Source organism: Etheostoma cragini, chromosome 14, assembly GCF_013103735.1.
Source record: "Etheostoma cragini isolate CJK2018 chromosome 14, CSU_Ecrag_1.0, whole genome shotgun sequence".
Taxonomy (NCBI): domain Eukaryota; kingdom Metazoa; phylum Chordata; class Actinopteri; order Perciformes; family Percidae; genus Etheostoma; species Etheostoma cragini.
This window is the reverse complement of record NC_048420.1, coordinates 10,450,209-10,467,756: the sequence shown is the minus strand read 5'-3', so window position 1 is coordinate 10,467,756 and position 17,548 is coordinate 10,450,209. Positions and strand designations below refer to the sequence as shown.

The following is a 17,548-nucleotide window of genomic DNA, read 5'->3' as shown; positions in this document are numbered from 1 at the left end:
CTGTGCTTAGAGCTCATTAAGCTTGTTTTTTTAACAATAGAAAAAAGGATCTAGGAACTAACCGGTTTATTCAGCTAATTAAAACAAGTGTAAAAATCCTAAAATAAATCAAGAATACAAACAATTGAGTGAAAATCTGAATAGAAACATCAGCAACTTGTGCAACTTTTGCATAATCAGCAACTTGTTTATGATTTCTCCAGACTTCCCTCTTTCTATTTGGAGATAATCAACATCACAAGAGGGCCTTGTTAATGTAAACAACAGTGATCATTGTTCTTTTGCAGCATAAAACATAATAACATTTGGGCACATAAGGGCATGAAATCAAGGTGAAAATCAGTTTAAACCATCTGCTCCTTGTTAAAGTAACAAGTAACATACTGTGATGACACTCAATAGACAGCAGCATCTTTGAGAATTTCACATTTAGGAATCAATAATACTCATTTGGACTTACGTGTGTCTCATGTCCCTCCCTCAGGTTGTATGTGAGATCTTGTTGGATGTCCTGAACGAAGCGGTGTGAGTATTCGGGGTAGAGGTCCAACACGTCGTACAGCCCCTTCAGGTTAACACACTGCAGGTCACAGTAGGTCAGGGCTTTCACGTCTGCATTGGTTTTTATCACTCGGTCATCTAAGGACAGGTTCGCCCCAATCAGGTCGCCTTTACCTGCTCAGAGAGAGACATGGACATGCTAAGTCAGAGTAAGGGTCTCTGCCTAATGTTTATTTTCTGGTAAAAGGGGTTGAGGATGAAGACTCTGTGACATGTTTCAGATCATTCATTTATTAACGAGCTTCTCAGGGAGTGCGCATGTTAGTGTTTGTGGGGTTTCTGACCAGAAGAGATGCTGAGGCATTAGGAAGCCCACCTGTCCACCTGCTCTAATGTGAGCATCCATTTGTGACATCCCGCTAGACTGAATCCCTACCATCCCCACAGGTCTGTACCTGGCCCTGACCTTTCACCTCATAGTGGGATAAAAGCAAAAAAAAAGGTGTAATTTGTATAAAATAAAATTGTTAAAAACATAATTTAATCATTGAATGCAATAAGCCAACAACAAAGGTTATTGAGTCCTATGCTATGATAAATGACTAATAAAGTATTGTTAGAACATTTCACCAAGTCTGCAGTTGTAAATGTTAATATATTTTAAAGATATGCATATTGTTTCTGTTAAGTGATCCATTGAATAATTAAAACGTTAAAGCTAGAGTCATGCTAGAGAGGGATAACCACCATCCAAAGGTGTTCCTGTTACTTATCACTTTAAACTGATCTACAAAGAATAATACATTATTTATTAAGCAAAGATATAGTACAATCATGAATCTAGTTATCTTCTGACAGCTATGACTTGACCATATTCTTGACTTAAGTTTATTTGGACCAGAAAGCATCAAAATGGTCATTCCACCATAGGCTTTTGTAACTACTGCAGCAACTATAACAACTACGTTATCTATGTCTTGCAGCTCTTTCACAAGTCGTTAGAGTAAAGAAGAGCAATGTAGCAACATACCAAAATAACAATATACAGAACTGACAGTTTTACTCTTCAGTTTTCATATTAACATTAAAGTCAGTCAAAGCTGATCAACTGTCGGCACTTACTTACAGATGATGTTAAATTTAATGACAACTGGTCATCTGAATGAATTAAGAATTTGATTAAGCAAAAGAGGTGAAACTTAGGCAAGAAGAATTGTTGGGGAGCCAAATACAACCTTTTAAGCAGATTAAGTAATCTGTGAATGAACAGAAGATTACTGTTTACAGTAAATGCATGAATAAAGTGGTGCGGACAACTGTTTCTTGTTATCTTCATACATACAGGGTAAAGCTGTACAAAGGACCCCATTAGTGTTAATGCCCCTTAAGCAGTGATAAAATATTCATTATGGACATTATGAACTGTGAATGCTGCTCAATTACAGTGAGGTTGATGGAGCGACAGTCGTGACTGTTCTTATTTCCTCCCTCCCTCTCTCTCTTTCTCCAATTTTATCCTCCTCCCTTCCTTTCTTCACCTCAGCTCTAGTCTCTTGTTTTCCAATCTCACTCACTCCCCTCAATTTTCCTCCTTCCTTCCTTTTTTCTCTTATGCTTTCCTCTAATCCACAGCCCTGCTTCCCTCTTATTTTTTCTACCTTTGCTTTCCGTCTCTTTCTTTCCTACTTCCTCCATATTTCCTCTCTGCCTTCCACATTCTTTCTCTTTTCTCTCTCCATCATTGCCACTTTCTCCTCTTCCTATCATGCTCTTGGTTTCAGTACTCTCACCAGCTCACTATCATTGAGCTGTGGGTACAGACTTGTGTTGTGATGAGGAAGATGGGGATAGAGACACGCATACAGAGAAAAAGAAACAGAACTTGTTTTCTCTTTCAGTCAGACACTCAATGTCAGCCTGACCTTCTGCATAGTCAGCAGGCAAACACAGAGACACTGCTTTCCACCTGTCAAGCCCACACACAGATATACACCCACACACGCATACTGTACACACCCACACACACAAACACCACTCTTCACAACAGTAAACAATTCCACCCACTCCACACACGCACAGACACATTTCTTTTTCAACAGGAGAGCTTGCATGCTGGTGCTGAGACAAACAACACAAACACTAACAGAGATCAAGATAGACAAAGGGATGAATAGACGACCAGATTCAGATCTTACTCGCTTTCTCTTACTAACTCACTTGACTCCTCTGACTCGCACACACGCACGCTTAAACACACACACACACACACACACACACACACACACACACACACACTTATGTGTGCCACATTGGTCTATAACTCTGTGTCATGAAGGTGAGGTAGCAAAAGCCATTAAGGTCACTCAATACGAGAGGTTACGTTACAAAGGAGATGTTAGTGGTTGGAAATGTAGCTAGACTGGGGGATGTTAACATCTTGTCTCAGATGCATCCTGCACTAAGAGATGTGTATAACATATGGTGTTTTTCACTACAGTCCTAAACTTTGCACAATTTGTGTGCAAATGTTTTGAATGGGAGATTCTTCACCACTTAAAAAGCATGTGCAATTTTTTGCAGATGTATTGAAGGAATGTTGTGATGGTGACAAGAGAGTTTAACTATCTGTGAGGACTGAGGAGACCATTGAATAAGTTCCAAATCCAATTTTCCAAGTTGCTTTTTTATGAAGATGAGAGCAGTAACAACCAGTAAGCTACCAAAAAGATACTTTTTAACCAATATATATGTTATTTAAAGGTAAACACTTGCCTTAACGTACGTTCATTAGTGCGCTTGGGAGTTGCTGGGTGGACTTGTTACCTTATGGACGGAGCCACACTAGCTGTTCCCTCCTTTGCGGTAAACTAAACTAAGCTAATCGGTTGAAGGATTGTTTTTGTAATTTGTAATCTGTTTGGAACGAGCAAACTGTTTGAATACAAGATGTACAAAAATTCCCATAAAGATGCTTAAAGTGTAATTCAATTTTGTTTTTGTCAAGGAAGTGGTAAAATAGGGAAAACTTGACTTTATATGCTCCAATTTGATGTTTACATATACTTTACTGTGTGTGTGTGTGTGTGTGTGTGTGTTTGTGTATATATGTATGTGTATATACTTACATATACATACTTTAATGAGTAGTCCTTGCTTTTATGCATCTTTTAATTTAACTTCATCTGTTTTTCCTTTCATTAGAGCTTTACATAATCACTCTACCGTATGTCAGCACTTTCTACAACAAATATTATTATAATTCTATGAATAAAGACACCAAAAATCTTTTCTTAGTTTGAGCTGAATTGCAGCTTCTTCATGTTTTAGAACCTCGTTCCTCCATTGATGAGAAGCCAGTTACTATTATAGCCTCCCTGAGGCTAAAATAGAAAGCTTTACGTTGCTCGGTTTCTGCTGTAGAATGCACAGAAAACAAAGCGGACATAAGATATTGTAATTGCCTGCTGCTCGGGCAAATCAAACATTCATTTAACACTGTGAATGAAAATGCATATACATGTGGCCTTGGGTACCGTATAAAGACTGATTTCAACTTTTCCTCCCATGGACTGGACAACACTGAACTGAACTGGCCTTGACTAGATGGAACTGAAATTACCTGACTCCGGTGAATTGGATTGATGAAATGGGCTGGACTGGACTGGACAATACCAGATTAAACTGGACAGGACTGAATTGCAATGCTGTAGAACAGACATGACCAAACTCATCACTAGACTGGAGTGGCTTAACCTGTATGGAATTGGACAATCATTGGATAGTCTATATGGTATAGTGGTAAATATACTGTATATATAATGTATTCTGTAGTGGCTGAATGTTTGTGTCTGTTTAAACATCTGTCTGTCAGCTCTGCTGTCACCCAACATCTATCTAGCTCCCCCATTTTGCATGTACAGCTAAAGATAAGTCCCCCTATCCTTTGTCATACCCAGAATGGCCAGCACCATGCCATCTTTCAGCACCTCCATGGACCCGGAGCAGACAAAGAAGATGGCCTGGAGTGCGTCGCCCTGTCGAAGGAGGTACTCTCCGGGAGCGCAGAAGGAGGTCTTAATGTGCAGTGACAGGGAGCGTAGACAGCCGCGACTGGCTGAGGCAAACAGCGCCAGCTCCAGGATTTCCTTGTTAAGGTGCATGGTGATGTCGGATCTCAGCTCGTCCGGGAAGTCCTTCAGCAGCTGTGAAGATGATGGGAAGGAGAGAGAGTGAGAAATGAGGAATCGGCCAAGAGTGAGTAGAGCAAAAAAGCTGTGAAAGCACAGCTATTATACCACAGGAAACATGAACGTCAAGTATACTAAAGTTTATTTAAATAGGCCAGTCAATCATTATCAATCAACATATCAATTGTTTGCCTCTGAGCATTACAATCTGCACAAGAAAGATAGAAGATAGACCCTATGTCCTTAGAACCTTGATTCAGAGAAGGAAAACCTCCAAATGTCAGAAACATCCCTCTTCAAGGACATTATTATTATAATATATATATACATAAAATGAAATTTACATTCAGCAAATAAACAAAACTAACATTTGTTTTTTTTCTACTATGGTAAGTATATGCACCAATATATTGTACAACTAGAAACAAGTCTTTATACCCCAGAACGTTGATATGAACTCAGTGCTGGACCTTCAAGAAATGTCCAGGGCTTAAAGTATTCTGGCACCGTGCCGGATCTCCGGCGTGCGGCCGTGAGGAAAAATAAATACATTTTGGGAACTTGAGAAGTTTATATTTTCAAGTCATTTGAGTTCCCCTACCAATCAGAAACGCAGTATCTTACTCACTGTACGGCAGCTGCGGTGAGAAAGTGCTTGCTAGTCATTAGCTAGATGCTAGTCACAAAGCTTCGTTCCGTGGTCTCTGTCGTACAAGTACGTTACCGGCATCGACCGCTACCGCTTCCACTGCGCCTTCGCTGACCGACTGTGTTTGGGATAAAAATAATACGTTTGCACGTTCAAAGCGGAACACGATTTGTCATTAACAATGGCCACTGTGTAAAATGTATCTAAAGCCCAAACTGCCTTGACAAAGCTGTCTGTTTGGAATCGTCATGGGCGTTATTTAAACACAACAGCCACGTCCAAAAGTTTAGACGTCTAGCTATATGAAAAGCTAAACAAAACAACGTTATAAATAAATGTACATGAAGCAACTAATGTCAACATAGAGAAAATCATTAATGTACTAGTTAGCTTTTTTTGATGACGACTTGGCCAAAGTAACAACACAACATCTAGAACATTTTGTTTTCACGATTATATATAAGGTTGGAAGAAGTAAAAATGTACCCAAAACTTTTTAATTATTAAAAATTATGACTTTTATTATTGTTTAATGTAGGAAGGAATTTAAGTGTTTTGTCAGTCAAATTAACTTTAATGAGTGCATATGGAAACATTACACTGTGGACCCCCTCCAAAAAAGTTTCAGGACCAAGATTTTTTTTTCACTTTATGCCCTGCATGTCTAGGTCTAAAAACTCTATGAATCGCTAACTTTCATCACTAATATGCAACTGTATAAATCAAAACAATATGCCGTACAAAGTTGCAACACAACACACATAACATAAACACTCAAATGTGATCTGGAAAAGCCCCTATCACAGTTAAAAAAAAGAAGAAGAGTCAAAAACAGTCTAAACATTGCATATCATCTATCCGTCTGTCTCCTTGTCGGGACTAAGATAAGGAGGTCACCATCACAGTGAGTCGATCAATGAGTCATCAGAGCTAGGCTGACTTTAATCAACAGGCCCATCTATAATTCAACTGTCTGGGATTCATCATCATCACTCCATGTAAGGACTGGTCTGGGCTCCGACAGCCCTCTCACAGGCATTCACAGCCTGGAGGGACGTGCTGCTATTAGACCACTAACTATTTGCCTCTGTTTTCCCTGGACATGTCAACGAAAGGTGTCACCATTTTTTTCTGTTTGTGTCTTCTCTGTGCTGTCATTGTGCCGTTATGTTGTTGATGTTGTGTTGGACTGAGTGTGACTTCCTGTTGTCCCACTTTCATGTATGTTGACATGGTCCTGCAATCATGTCACCTGGATTCCCCACATCTCAGATTTCTGTACATTGATTGCACTTTGCAGTGTGACTTCAACTACAAGCAACATAGAAAAAGCTCTGCAAGGGTTTAAACCCCCAGGTTACAAAAAATCCTGTCATCCATAAAATGTATGACAATTTTTTGTTCATGTCTTCTGTCCCATCCTTGTCAGTCAGTGCTGAGGAAAACAACATGCCCTTACACTCTTATGATGGGTTTGAATAGGGATTATGAGCATTGAGAAGTATGTGGTGTTTCAAATGAACTATTGATCCCGATATGCTGTCAAAAACGCGAGTTAACTGAAAAACAAGGATAGGGACTTAAACCAGCTTCAGTGTATAGTCTGTGCTGTTTGTACCTCATTACAGTCGATGCCGTTGTTGACCGACCAGGTCGTCTGAAAATACTCCAACATTCGCTGCTTGAGGCTTTGCGGCAGGTGATGGACACGTATGAAGTCCTTGAGGTCTTTGGTTCTGGTGTGGTACTGGGACCAGCGTGAGTACATTCTCTGGATAATGGCTGTCACATTACCAAAGACCAATGCGTGCATCAGTGCTGCAGGTGTAGAAAGAAAGGAGTGCAAGGGATAAGGGAGAGATAGCGATAACGGAGCGTAAGCATGAATGAAATATAAATAGATAATGGACTGTCAGGGATCCAAAATAGAAAAAACCTTTTGGGTGTTTTTTTTACGGAAGAAGTTTGGCAGGTGTAGGAAGAGGAACAGGAGGGGTTGTTTCACAACAACTGTGAGGAGAGCAGTGCAAAATTAATTTGATGCGCACTCAGACAACTACTTAAACCAAGTAAAGGGTGCATTGAGAGACACAACTAGGAGAAGCCATGTCTTCACACTCAAACAGACCTCTCCAAAACCACACAGACTCATACTAGTATGCTTGTGGCCACACTGCCAATAGATTTGGACAGGAATAAGCCAAGTTTGTACTCACTTAAATGCTGACTTTTGCTATGATGCTTGTAGGCTGCATGACTGCCTGGGACTGATGAAAATTGAATTTCTAAAACCCTATTTGGATAATTAAAATAATTATTTCTGCCATGTAAATATAATTAAACATGATTCCTTTTTGGAAATTTTCAATTTTCTCAACCAAACTAACAGTCAAACTAGTCAACCAGCTAAGTAATATATTTGCATTCATGTCTTGTAGCTCTGCTCCTCCCCAACAGGAATGTCAGTGTCAGGACAGAGATGAGCTGATTTGATTGGTATGACAGACAGATAATGTATTCTGTTAATTTAATTCAGTTTTCAGCTGTGCCACAGGTATGTCGCACACATCTGGGCATTGAAGCAGCAAACACATCAAATTAAAAATCAAAAACTTCCTCTCTGCATACAGTTATTCAATTCCTTCCACAATCTCATTACATTTGACCTATGCTCTGCTATAAATATGGAGGTGCTATGTAATAGTTTTTTGCATCAAGTGTCTCTGTGTGTGTATGTGTGCGTGTGTGTGTGTGTGTGTGTGTGTGTGTGTGTGCAGTTCTGCCCTCAGGCAGGCAGAGACATTTAGCCAAACTAAAGTGGGGAGTGTCCACAGGGAGAACCCCGCCATCCCCCTCTTCATCCCCCAAAACCAAACCTATAGTGTAACAATCCACCTTAAACTGGATCAGACCATGTTATAAAGGTCTAATAAATATTATACTTTCTATTGGAAGATAATAAAACTGAATATGTCTGATTGAAATGTGATTGTGTTAATATTATGGAATGCTTACACCAAGAAATCATGGATTAGCAAAAGATGGAAATATAAATATTATTTTTTGAATACTTAACATACACGTGATTTCTGATGTGTGCATTTTGCGTACCTCCTATAAGCATGACGCAAATAGAGAATATCTTCTCAATGTCAGTGTTGGCCGACACGTTGCCAAAGCCCACGCTGGTCAGACTGCTGAGGGTGAAGTAGAGTGAGGCGATGTAGACGCTGCGAATGGCGGGGCCACTGACGGTCCCGTTCACACCTCCTATTGCATAGTACGGCGACTCCAGGCGCTTCCCCAGCTCATGCAGCCATCCTGTTTTTAAGATGGTGTAATAAGGGGATATTAATGGATGGAAGGAGAAATGGATGGTTAGAGCTGGTAACTGTAATGCAATCTTATTGTGTTTTCCCGTGCTAGTGACATTGGACCACTCTATCCGTCACAAAAGCATCTCATTAAGAAGCAACCTTGGGAGAATAGTTTTACAGCCTCATTACAAAACCTATATTTTCCAGTCTTCTTGCATTCATGATGCTATCACTACAAGTGCACCATGCAATTAGATTTTTTAAGAATGAGCTGCAGTAGTCATCCCAAAGCTAGGTGCAGTGAAGCATAATATAGATGCAGACAAAGCTGACAGCATTGTTATTGAAACTGTGGTACTGTAAGCAGTGCTTTCCTCCTTGGATTCAACAGAAGCATATCAAATGCCTGGGAACCTAAACTGATCCTTGGTCAGTACCGTGTGCATACAGTCAGCTGATCCCAGGAGAGTCTCCCGCAGACACTGATGAATGGTAATTGGATGGAAGCCCCTCATAGCTGCCTGACTTCAATGCTCAGTTCAGCATCAGAACACATAATTAGGATACAACTCATTAATCCTTCCTCATGCACTGACCTGTTATTTCATGACGCTGAAATGCAGTAATTGGTAAAGAGAACTCTGCATTGTTCTCATGACCCAGTCAATGCTGACCCGGAACCAGTTATGAAGACACCGGAGGGTTGTAATTGCAAGCAGTGCAAGCCCATCGATAATGACCAAAGATCAACCCAATGGGGCCTCATTATGTGGTTGACCTGGAGGCTGAGGGGGAATTACGAGAGGAATTGTGCCAATCGCTAAATCAGTTTTAACACACACGCACCTGCATGCAAGCACACACACAGCTGGTGTTATTGTTGCTGTAATAATTTCCATTCAATACGTATTTTACAACAGACATAGGAATCAATAAAATCAATGAGGAAATCATGAACTTAATTAAGCCGTTTACTGAAATATATAGGAACCCAGACAAATGGCATGCAGTACTGTCTCTGGACTGCAAATACCCACCCAACATGATGAGCCCATAACAAGGACCTTGAAATTCAAAGTTACACCTATGTGGCCTCTTATCAATAGCTCAATGAGGATTGTCATGTCATACTGCAGTGCAACTATTGTGTAAAGTTCTTCATTATGCTATATGGTTTTTAATCTTGGTTGCACATAAACATCTGCCTTAATAGCTTGAAATCCTACAGGGTTGAGGTCCATTATGAGAAACATGGTCTACGGGTGAATATCAGATCTTACCTGCCTGAAAAAACAATACCCCTGCTAGTTTCACGCATTGATAGCTTTTCAGAACTATTGTTGATTTAGAAATGAGCTATAAAATTGCAATGCTCTAAAGTATTGACATGTAAGTTGAGTTGCACAAATAACATTATAAGTGAGAGAAAGCAGAAATCTTTGCAAACAAAATCCCAGTGTTTCCTTTATATTGATCGAATACATAGCTTGACAGACCTGGGTAATGGCTCCCTCAGGTAGAACAATGGAGATAAAATGAAAACACTTCATCTGGCATCACCATTGTACACAAATAATAAAAAAGACCTCAAACAATTACATGACCATCAATAACTGTTTGATTTAAACTTTCATGAACAGACCTTAGGATTGTTTACCTTCTCATATTATCACTCAGCTAAATCTGGGTTGTACAAGAAGATTTAAAAAAGAATGTTTTGGGCTGAATCAGCAGATTGAGTGTCATACTAACAAATACATAATATAAAGAATGTTCCAAACGGCTGTGAAATTGCACACATAGATTTCATATCACATTACAATCCCCAGCAACACTACTCAAAGCTCCAACACTCTTCTTGGTTATGGTATGATGCCTAAAATGACAGCCAGTGAACTGGAAGCAATAATTAAGTAGGTCTCACTACAATTAGCCATTACTTTTTTAAACATCAACAACAGAGCTGAGAGGCATTTTTGGATTTATGGACATAATTTTCTTAGTTTTACTCACCGATATCCCAGTTGTAGGCATTGGCCTCCATCTCCATCTTGCCGATAATGTACCAGATGCAGGCCATCCAGTGGGCCAGCAGGGCGAACATGGACATGAGCAGCGTCAGGACCACCGTGCTGTGCTGAGAGTAGCGGTCCATCTTCTGGAGCAGCCGCAGCAAACGGAGCAGACGTACTGTTTTTAACAGGTGGACCACGGACACCTGCAGAATCAGAACAAGGACCCAAGGTGAATGTATTCTCAGGATGTTGATCATTAAAGTTACTTGTTAAACCATTCAATCCATCCAAACTAAATAGATAAACCATCTAATTGGAATTGTAACCTTGTAAAACAAAAACGTATAGCATTGTCTTCACTTAACATATCAACACTGTGTCGGTATCACCTCCTTCTCCACAACTATAGCTCCTGAGGACAACATGTGTTGGTTTCCTTGCTAAGTAGTGATCAAGTACCACAACTACTTAACCTCCTTTTCATTTCTTGAGTTTTTTTGATGATCTGCTAAGTGCAAAGTCAGAGAGACACACACAGATATAAGATATAAAGAGAGTGAAACGGTAACTGTGAAAGTAAGGAGCAGGCTGCAACTGTCTTTTTTCAGACAGTAAATCTCATGGGAAGAGTGATCAACCAGCTTAATACCACACAAACACTCACACGCTAATAACACTGCCTGAAGTGATAAAAGCTCTTAGCCATGCTCCTCTCCAACATTAGAGGCTGCTTAAATTCTCTTCAATTCTATAATTAGAGCTTGAAAAATGCATGTAATCACGTCAACAATATGAGCTGTATGAAGATTTCCTGATGAAGGAGCCCTTTTTTTATAAAATGACCAATTAGAGCGACCAGGCGCTTGCTCACATGAGTATTTGTTTAGTTTTTTTAATCTCTAATCCTCACCATTGCCATGCAGTATTTCTCTAGGATCCAGCTTCCTCCAAGTTGCTGTTTTTTCTTACTTGTTCTTTCACTTTAACCAATTAAACTACTTTTGCCACATTTACCATGGTACAATGTTTCCTCAAAGTTCCTTTTCACACAAATAGACACGTAGATGTGTTTGTCATCTATTGTGCACCTGCTGCTCAGGCACTCTCTACCAACAGTCTATCCTTTGGGGCTCACCATTGTGTATCCCCATTGGACACACACACACACACACACACACCCACACACACACACAGACACACACACACACACACACACACACACACACACACACACACACACACACACACACACACACACACACACACACTATCATTTACAAGGATGTAGGACATGGAAGCTATTTGTAATCTTTTCACAAGGACGTACTGTATGTTGCATGTGTGTGTGTGCATAGGCAACAAAGGACTGATGACAAAGGAGGAGATAGAAAGAGAATGTTTGTGTGTTAGTGTGTACATTTTAACAAAGAGAAGAAGAAGTGTGGACAGTCCTTAACAGAGCTGCTCCTGTCTGTGTCTCCTGGATGTTTTATAGTGGTTTGTGCACACTCTTGCTGTAATAATGGAAAACTGGTGCAGCCCGAGTGGGTAATGAAGCCTCCTGCCGTGCCCTGGGGAGAAGCTCCAATTTCTCTCCACCATCTATCACCACCCGGCATCCCACCTATGGCGAGAGCAGGCTGCGCCACAACCCATTCTCCTCCAGCAGCATTATCAGTAAGCAATGCGATGTACCAAACAAAGCATTCACAGCTCCTGCTACCACTTCCATTTAACCTCAGCCACTAGCATTTGCAATTCCTCTGCTCATCAGGTGTGAAATTTACATTTGACTACTTGATTGACTTTATTTTCCTCTGCTTTTTAAGGTAGTTTGTATTTGTGCACAAGACTATAACTTTACAGAAATGCTCATTATTTCTCCCCCTGTAGCTTCGCCTTTAGTGCTACAGTACAATCACAACAATGTGACTTATCAATTTGATTTATTTTCATTGACTCAGCAGCACCGAGCCTGTAAGCATCCATAACAAACTGTTCTCTGATACCAACTAGGCCTCCAGGCCCTGAAGCATTTATAGGAGCTTTAACAATAACTGCCGCTGTATTGATAACACATTGCTGTATTTGGTTGAGGGGTAAAGGCATTATCGCCACAGGAGACTAGTGCTTTCATCATCATCTTACTGCTGAGCACCTTGCTTAGATGATTTTGATATTACTGTCTTCAAAATATGAAAGCTAGATGGTCAACGAGTTGGGTGTAGCACAATTTAAGTTTCAGAACTAAATAAGATGTGCAATGACAAGATAGCAAAAGCAAAAAAGGAACTTTTTCGTTGTTCCTTAAAAAACTACTCCAGCACCCTTAAACTACCTCATCAAACAACAAAAAACATCAACACAATTTAGTTTTTTCTCAAAGGAATGCATTTTAATCAAATTATCCTTTCACACACATTTGTTGTGGGACACTCACACAACTAAGGAAGACACCAGATGAACAGGTAAGAGGGATGATCATGGGAAATAGGAAAATAGGACGGAAATAAAGAATATCTATAGATTGGACAAGCAAGAAAAGTGTAAAGAAAATAGTGGAAAGGGTGAATGGGACCACATGATAGACTGTAAAACATGCCCAAAAAAACACAGAAAGAGTGTTGTGGCCCCTTGGCTTATTTTTTTGAAAGATGTCTTTCCTCAAAGGGGACATCAGTCTGAATGCTCCGTCCTTAGGGGACACCATGCAGAACGCTCAGCAATTACTGGCCACTCCCTCTACCCGGAGGCAGCACCCAAATCTCCCCCAAATCCCAAGCCGCTGCCGCGAGTGTGTGGTATTTCCATTAATAGAGTCTGGAACCATACAGGCACCTTTGCCTGAAGCGGCCTGTCAATGTGCCCACTCCTCCACTCACACACAGGGGGCTACTCCTCCTGCTCTTTCTCCTTTCTCTTAGTCTTACCCCTAATCTTTCTTTCATTACATTGAACACATCCTCCTTAATAGTTTATCATTTATTGTTTTTATTACTAATTTTATTTCTATTGTTCTATGGGGATTCCCCAAACATTTTGTAGTAGAGATAGGTATAATATTGTGACTAGCTACTTGGCAGGAGGAAAGTTCATATATCCCAGAAATAGAACAAATTACATCCAATGTACTGTGTGATATATTGAGCGATGTATGATTGGACATCACGCCATCGACTGATGATTCATGGGAACATCATGTCTTGTTTTAAATGTTTAAAAAAAGCAACTTCAGAAAATAGACTTTGTTCTTCCATTGTAATCATGATGGAACTGGTTATTGTTGTACTTATTTTTTCCAAACTTGTTTGTGTGTATTTTTGTGTTGTGTCTAATGTATGTAATATTGTAATATTATTTGTCTTATATATATCATAGGGATGTCATATCCAAATTCAGTTTAGTATGTTAATACTTTTTTGTTTGAAACTGTTGTGTGTGTTGTATTGCAGTTGTAATTGTGAGTTGTTTTTTAAGTGTTGATTTGTCTCTGAATCCCCAAAAATAGTAATACAGCAGCTAATGGGGATCCACATAACCAATCTTTGAAACTAGCAATTATATGAAATCCAATACTGTACTTTGGACTTTTGACTCACATTACAGTGGTTGAGTGAGTGGAAACAACTAATCTTTCACTAAATGAGAGGCCAGAAAGCAAAAACTTTCATAAGAAACCAATAAAAACCACCTTATTGTGCAGTGCGTCCATTGGCGGACAAGAACGTCTGCCTAATTGCTCCAGATCTCTGTTTCTTCCTCCATTCAAGTGTTCTTAAGGGGGCCATGTATTGGACTCAATCAGAACTGAAAAAAGTTTTAATGATCCAGGTTTCATTATTTTCTTAGGTCTTGTACTGTTTATGGAATCAAGTCGAAGAATCAAAGAAGCACTGGAAACAGTCCATGCAATTTTATGACTTCAAATGTGCAGGCAGTGTTAGACTTTATGATGCATCCCTATGTTGGCAGGGCTAGAAACCTGTTCTCTGTTACTGGGCAATTCATCCATCATGAGATTTGTGTTTTTACAGTATTCAAAGTCCTGTTCAGTAACTTGCTTTTCTTTTTCGTTTTTGTTAGTAGTTTATATAAAATGCTTGGATACAACTTTTTTTGTTGTATTTTAAATCAAAGAACTAATACATTTACAATGTGAGTGATTATGTTTTATATTAAATCCTGGGGGTTAAGCAAAAAGCTAATGGCTACTTACCACGCTGACTTTGAAGGCATAGAGCAGGTCAAAGGGCAACGCGGCCACCAGGTCAATGATGAACCACGTTGTCAGGTAATGGATGCAGATCTGCCGAGCGTCAAAGATCACCTGACCCGATTTGCTGACATAAGTTGTGCGAAAATTAAAAACAATGTCTGGCAGGAAAGAAACAAATAGAGTTCGGTGTTTGGTTATTGTAAATATGTAATAATATATTTGCACTTAAATTGGATTTGAATAGTTTATAAAAAGTGTAATTCTCAGTTCTACATGCTGAAACTAACCAATGATGAACAGTATCTCAACTGCAATATCACTGACAGTTGTGGTGCGGGTCAGGTCGTCGTCATCACCAATGAAGCACACGTTGTAGGGCACCGTTACAGCAACATAGAACGTGGCAAGTAGAATCAGCCAATCCCAGCCAGCTTTGAATGTGCTGTAGTGAAGTAAGATGAATTTTGACTTCTTGGCATCTGCTACCTTGTACTCTGGCAAAGCAGGCAGATCCCCAAACACATTCTGGACAGGATAGGAAAACAAAAGTGATAATGTAGCAAAGTGTGTCATCCAGCCTGCATGTAGTCAAGGCTAAACCAAGATAAGGCCTGTATGCAAAAGAATGTATTTAAAAATTTAAAAAATGTACTGTGAATTGTCAACCTGGCGTGCTAACTAGAAACTATTTAAGCAAACGCTATTGGTCATGGACAAAAATAATCTTGATTGGGTTGAAACTTTACTCTTCCGGTACATTCTTACTGCTCTCGTCAGCCTTGTTTCTACCTGCAGCAAGCAGCGGTTTTCAGTGAAGAAGTTTAGCATGCTACCTGCCTAGCACCAAAAGGCTGTCAAATTTAGCAACCAGCTAACATGTTGTGGAGCATAGCCCGATCACACAGATCGCGCTTTAGTAGCCTGGGGCAACTTTTTGCAACCATTTTATTTAATTGAGAGTGAAGCATTTTGCTCACTGCTTTTGCGTGGGTTAAAAAAAAAAAAAAAACTTTGATCAGAAAAAACGCCCAACATTTTACTTCACAGCTATATAATGGTTGGCTGAGAATGGGTAACTCAATGGTTGCCTAGTAAGAACTACTTGACTTTTCACATTTGTCATTGACTGTATATGAATGCTAAAGTTGCTTGAAGTGTAAATAAGGTTTTGCATATCCATTTCAAATATAATATGTTGTGTTTGAAGCTTGTTCTGCCCCCAAGTGGCCTCAAATCCTTTACACAGGTTTAATAATAATAATATTATTAGTAATCATTTATACTGTTTATTGATACCCAGTGGGGAAGTTACAATGTACACTCTGTTTTGTTAGTAATCACTACACATTGGCCGGACGTGTTGTATGGCAGTTAGCCCTATTCATGCACAAATGGAGAGATCTCAGAGTGAGTGGGCTGCCGATGCTGGACTAGCACCCTGAGCGGCTGGAGGGGGGGAGAGGGGGGTACGGTGCCTTGCTCTAGAGCAAGGCAGCGCCCAGGAGGTGATCTGGCATCACTCCAGCTACCATTCCACACTCTGTACATCGGTCCGTTTAAGCTGCTGGCTTTCTAAACACAAGTTTGCATTACACTTAAGGTTAGTAGGATCCAGAGGCATGACAGTAAAGCTAGCTTGCTAGCCCCAATATTGTATGTCTTAAATTCATTACAGTTGTTTATATCTTTGTACAATATCCGGATGTTTTGCCTCTAGTCATAAAGATCTTTGGTTTCTGATTACATTAGATGGACTTAAATTGATGCTACAAATAACTCATGTTCTTGCTTCCCCTCTCCACCAAGACACAATATTTCTCCTCCGGTCCCTGCCCATGGGTTGTATCCACTGTGCTTCAATAACCGCATTGATCTTCTCACTTCCTATAATACAGTCTACCTACATCCTGTTTTGAAATATCCTTTATCATGTTACATTCTGCCCTTTTGTTTGAATTGCCTGATGGTACCTTGTTGAGTTTAATCTTGCTCTTGCTCTTCTCTCTGCTGTGTAGGTGACCAGAGATGTGGTAAAGGACTGTACTGCTCCGCAGACGAGCTGAGCTCAACGGAGAGCCTGTTTTCACCTTGCCACGCCGTCGATCTGTAAACACATATACACACACACACACACACCCACACACAATCACAGAGGTTAGTACATATCCCCCCCCCCGCAATACTTTACCCCCCAAGGTTACTGCTGATGACTGAATCAGTCATTAGGCTTGATGAAACACATAATATCCCATCATGAATGAGAAAACATAAATATGCAACAGGAAGAATGTGTCACTGCACAATTTCTGAGTGATACTCTAATTTTGCTTTAGAATGTGAGTTACCTGTTGTGATTCACATTATTCTGCCATGAGTATTGGTTGATGATTTCTTATTGTGTATACACTACAGCTTAAGTCAATTTCCAGCTTTGATAAGTTGCTACTGGTGCATAGAGGCTGTTGTGTGGTGTAGTATGGTAGATTATCTATGGTTGATTGCTACTAGGCTGGGTTTGTGTGTGCGCTTGCTGCCGTGCTTGTGTGTGTGTGTTGTAGTAGTAGATAAAGTAGATAATGTAGGTGTGAAGTGTTCAGACTGAGGAGATGGGTAATGGGAGAAGGCATTTATTGCTGCTGGGTTCTGAGCCCCATTCTCACTGT

General features: G+C 40.0%; 1 protein-coding gene across 1 annotated transcript in view; it reads right to left on the bottom strand.

Annotated features, from left to right (window-relative positions):
- kcnh8 (potassium voltage-gated channel, subfamily H (eag-related), member 8) overlaps nt 1-17,548 on the bottom strand; it is a 48,996-nt gene that overhangs the window by 11,714 nt on the left and 19,734 nt on the right. Inside the window, exons 4-11 of the mRNA XM_034892709.1 lie at nt 16,856-16,989; nt 15,173-15,410; nt 14,886-15,043; nt 10,668-10,872; nt 8,449-8,658; nt 6,956-7,155; nt 4,454-4,703; nt 461-675 (exon numbers count right to left, since the gene is read on the bottom strand). Coding sequence (XP_034748600.1) covers nt 461-675; nt 4,454-4,703; nt 6,956-7,155; nt 8,449-8,658; nt 10,668-10,872; nt 14,886-15,043; nt 15,173-15,410; nt 16,856-16,989 — 1,610 coding nt within the window. The remainder of the gene's footprint in view (nt 1-460; nt 676-4,453; nt 4,704-6,955; nt 7,156-8,448; nt 8,659-10,667; nt 10,873-14,885; nt 15,044-15,172; nt 15,411-16,855; nt 16,990-17,548) is intronic.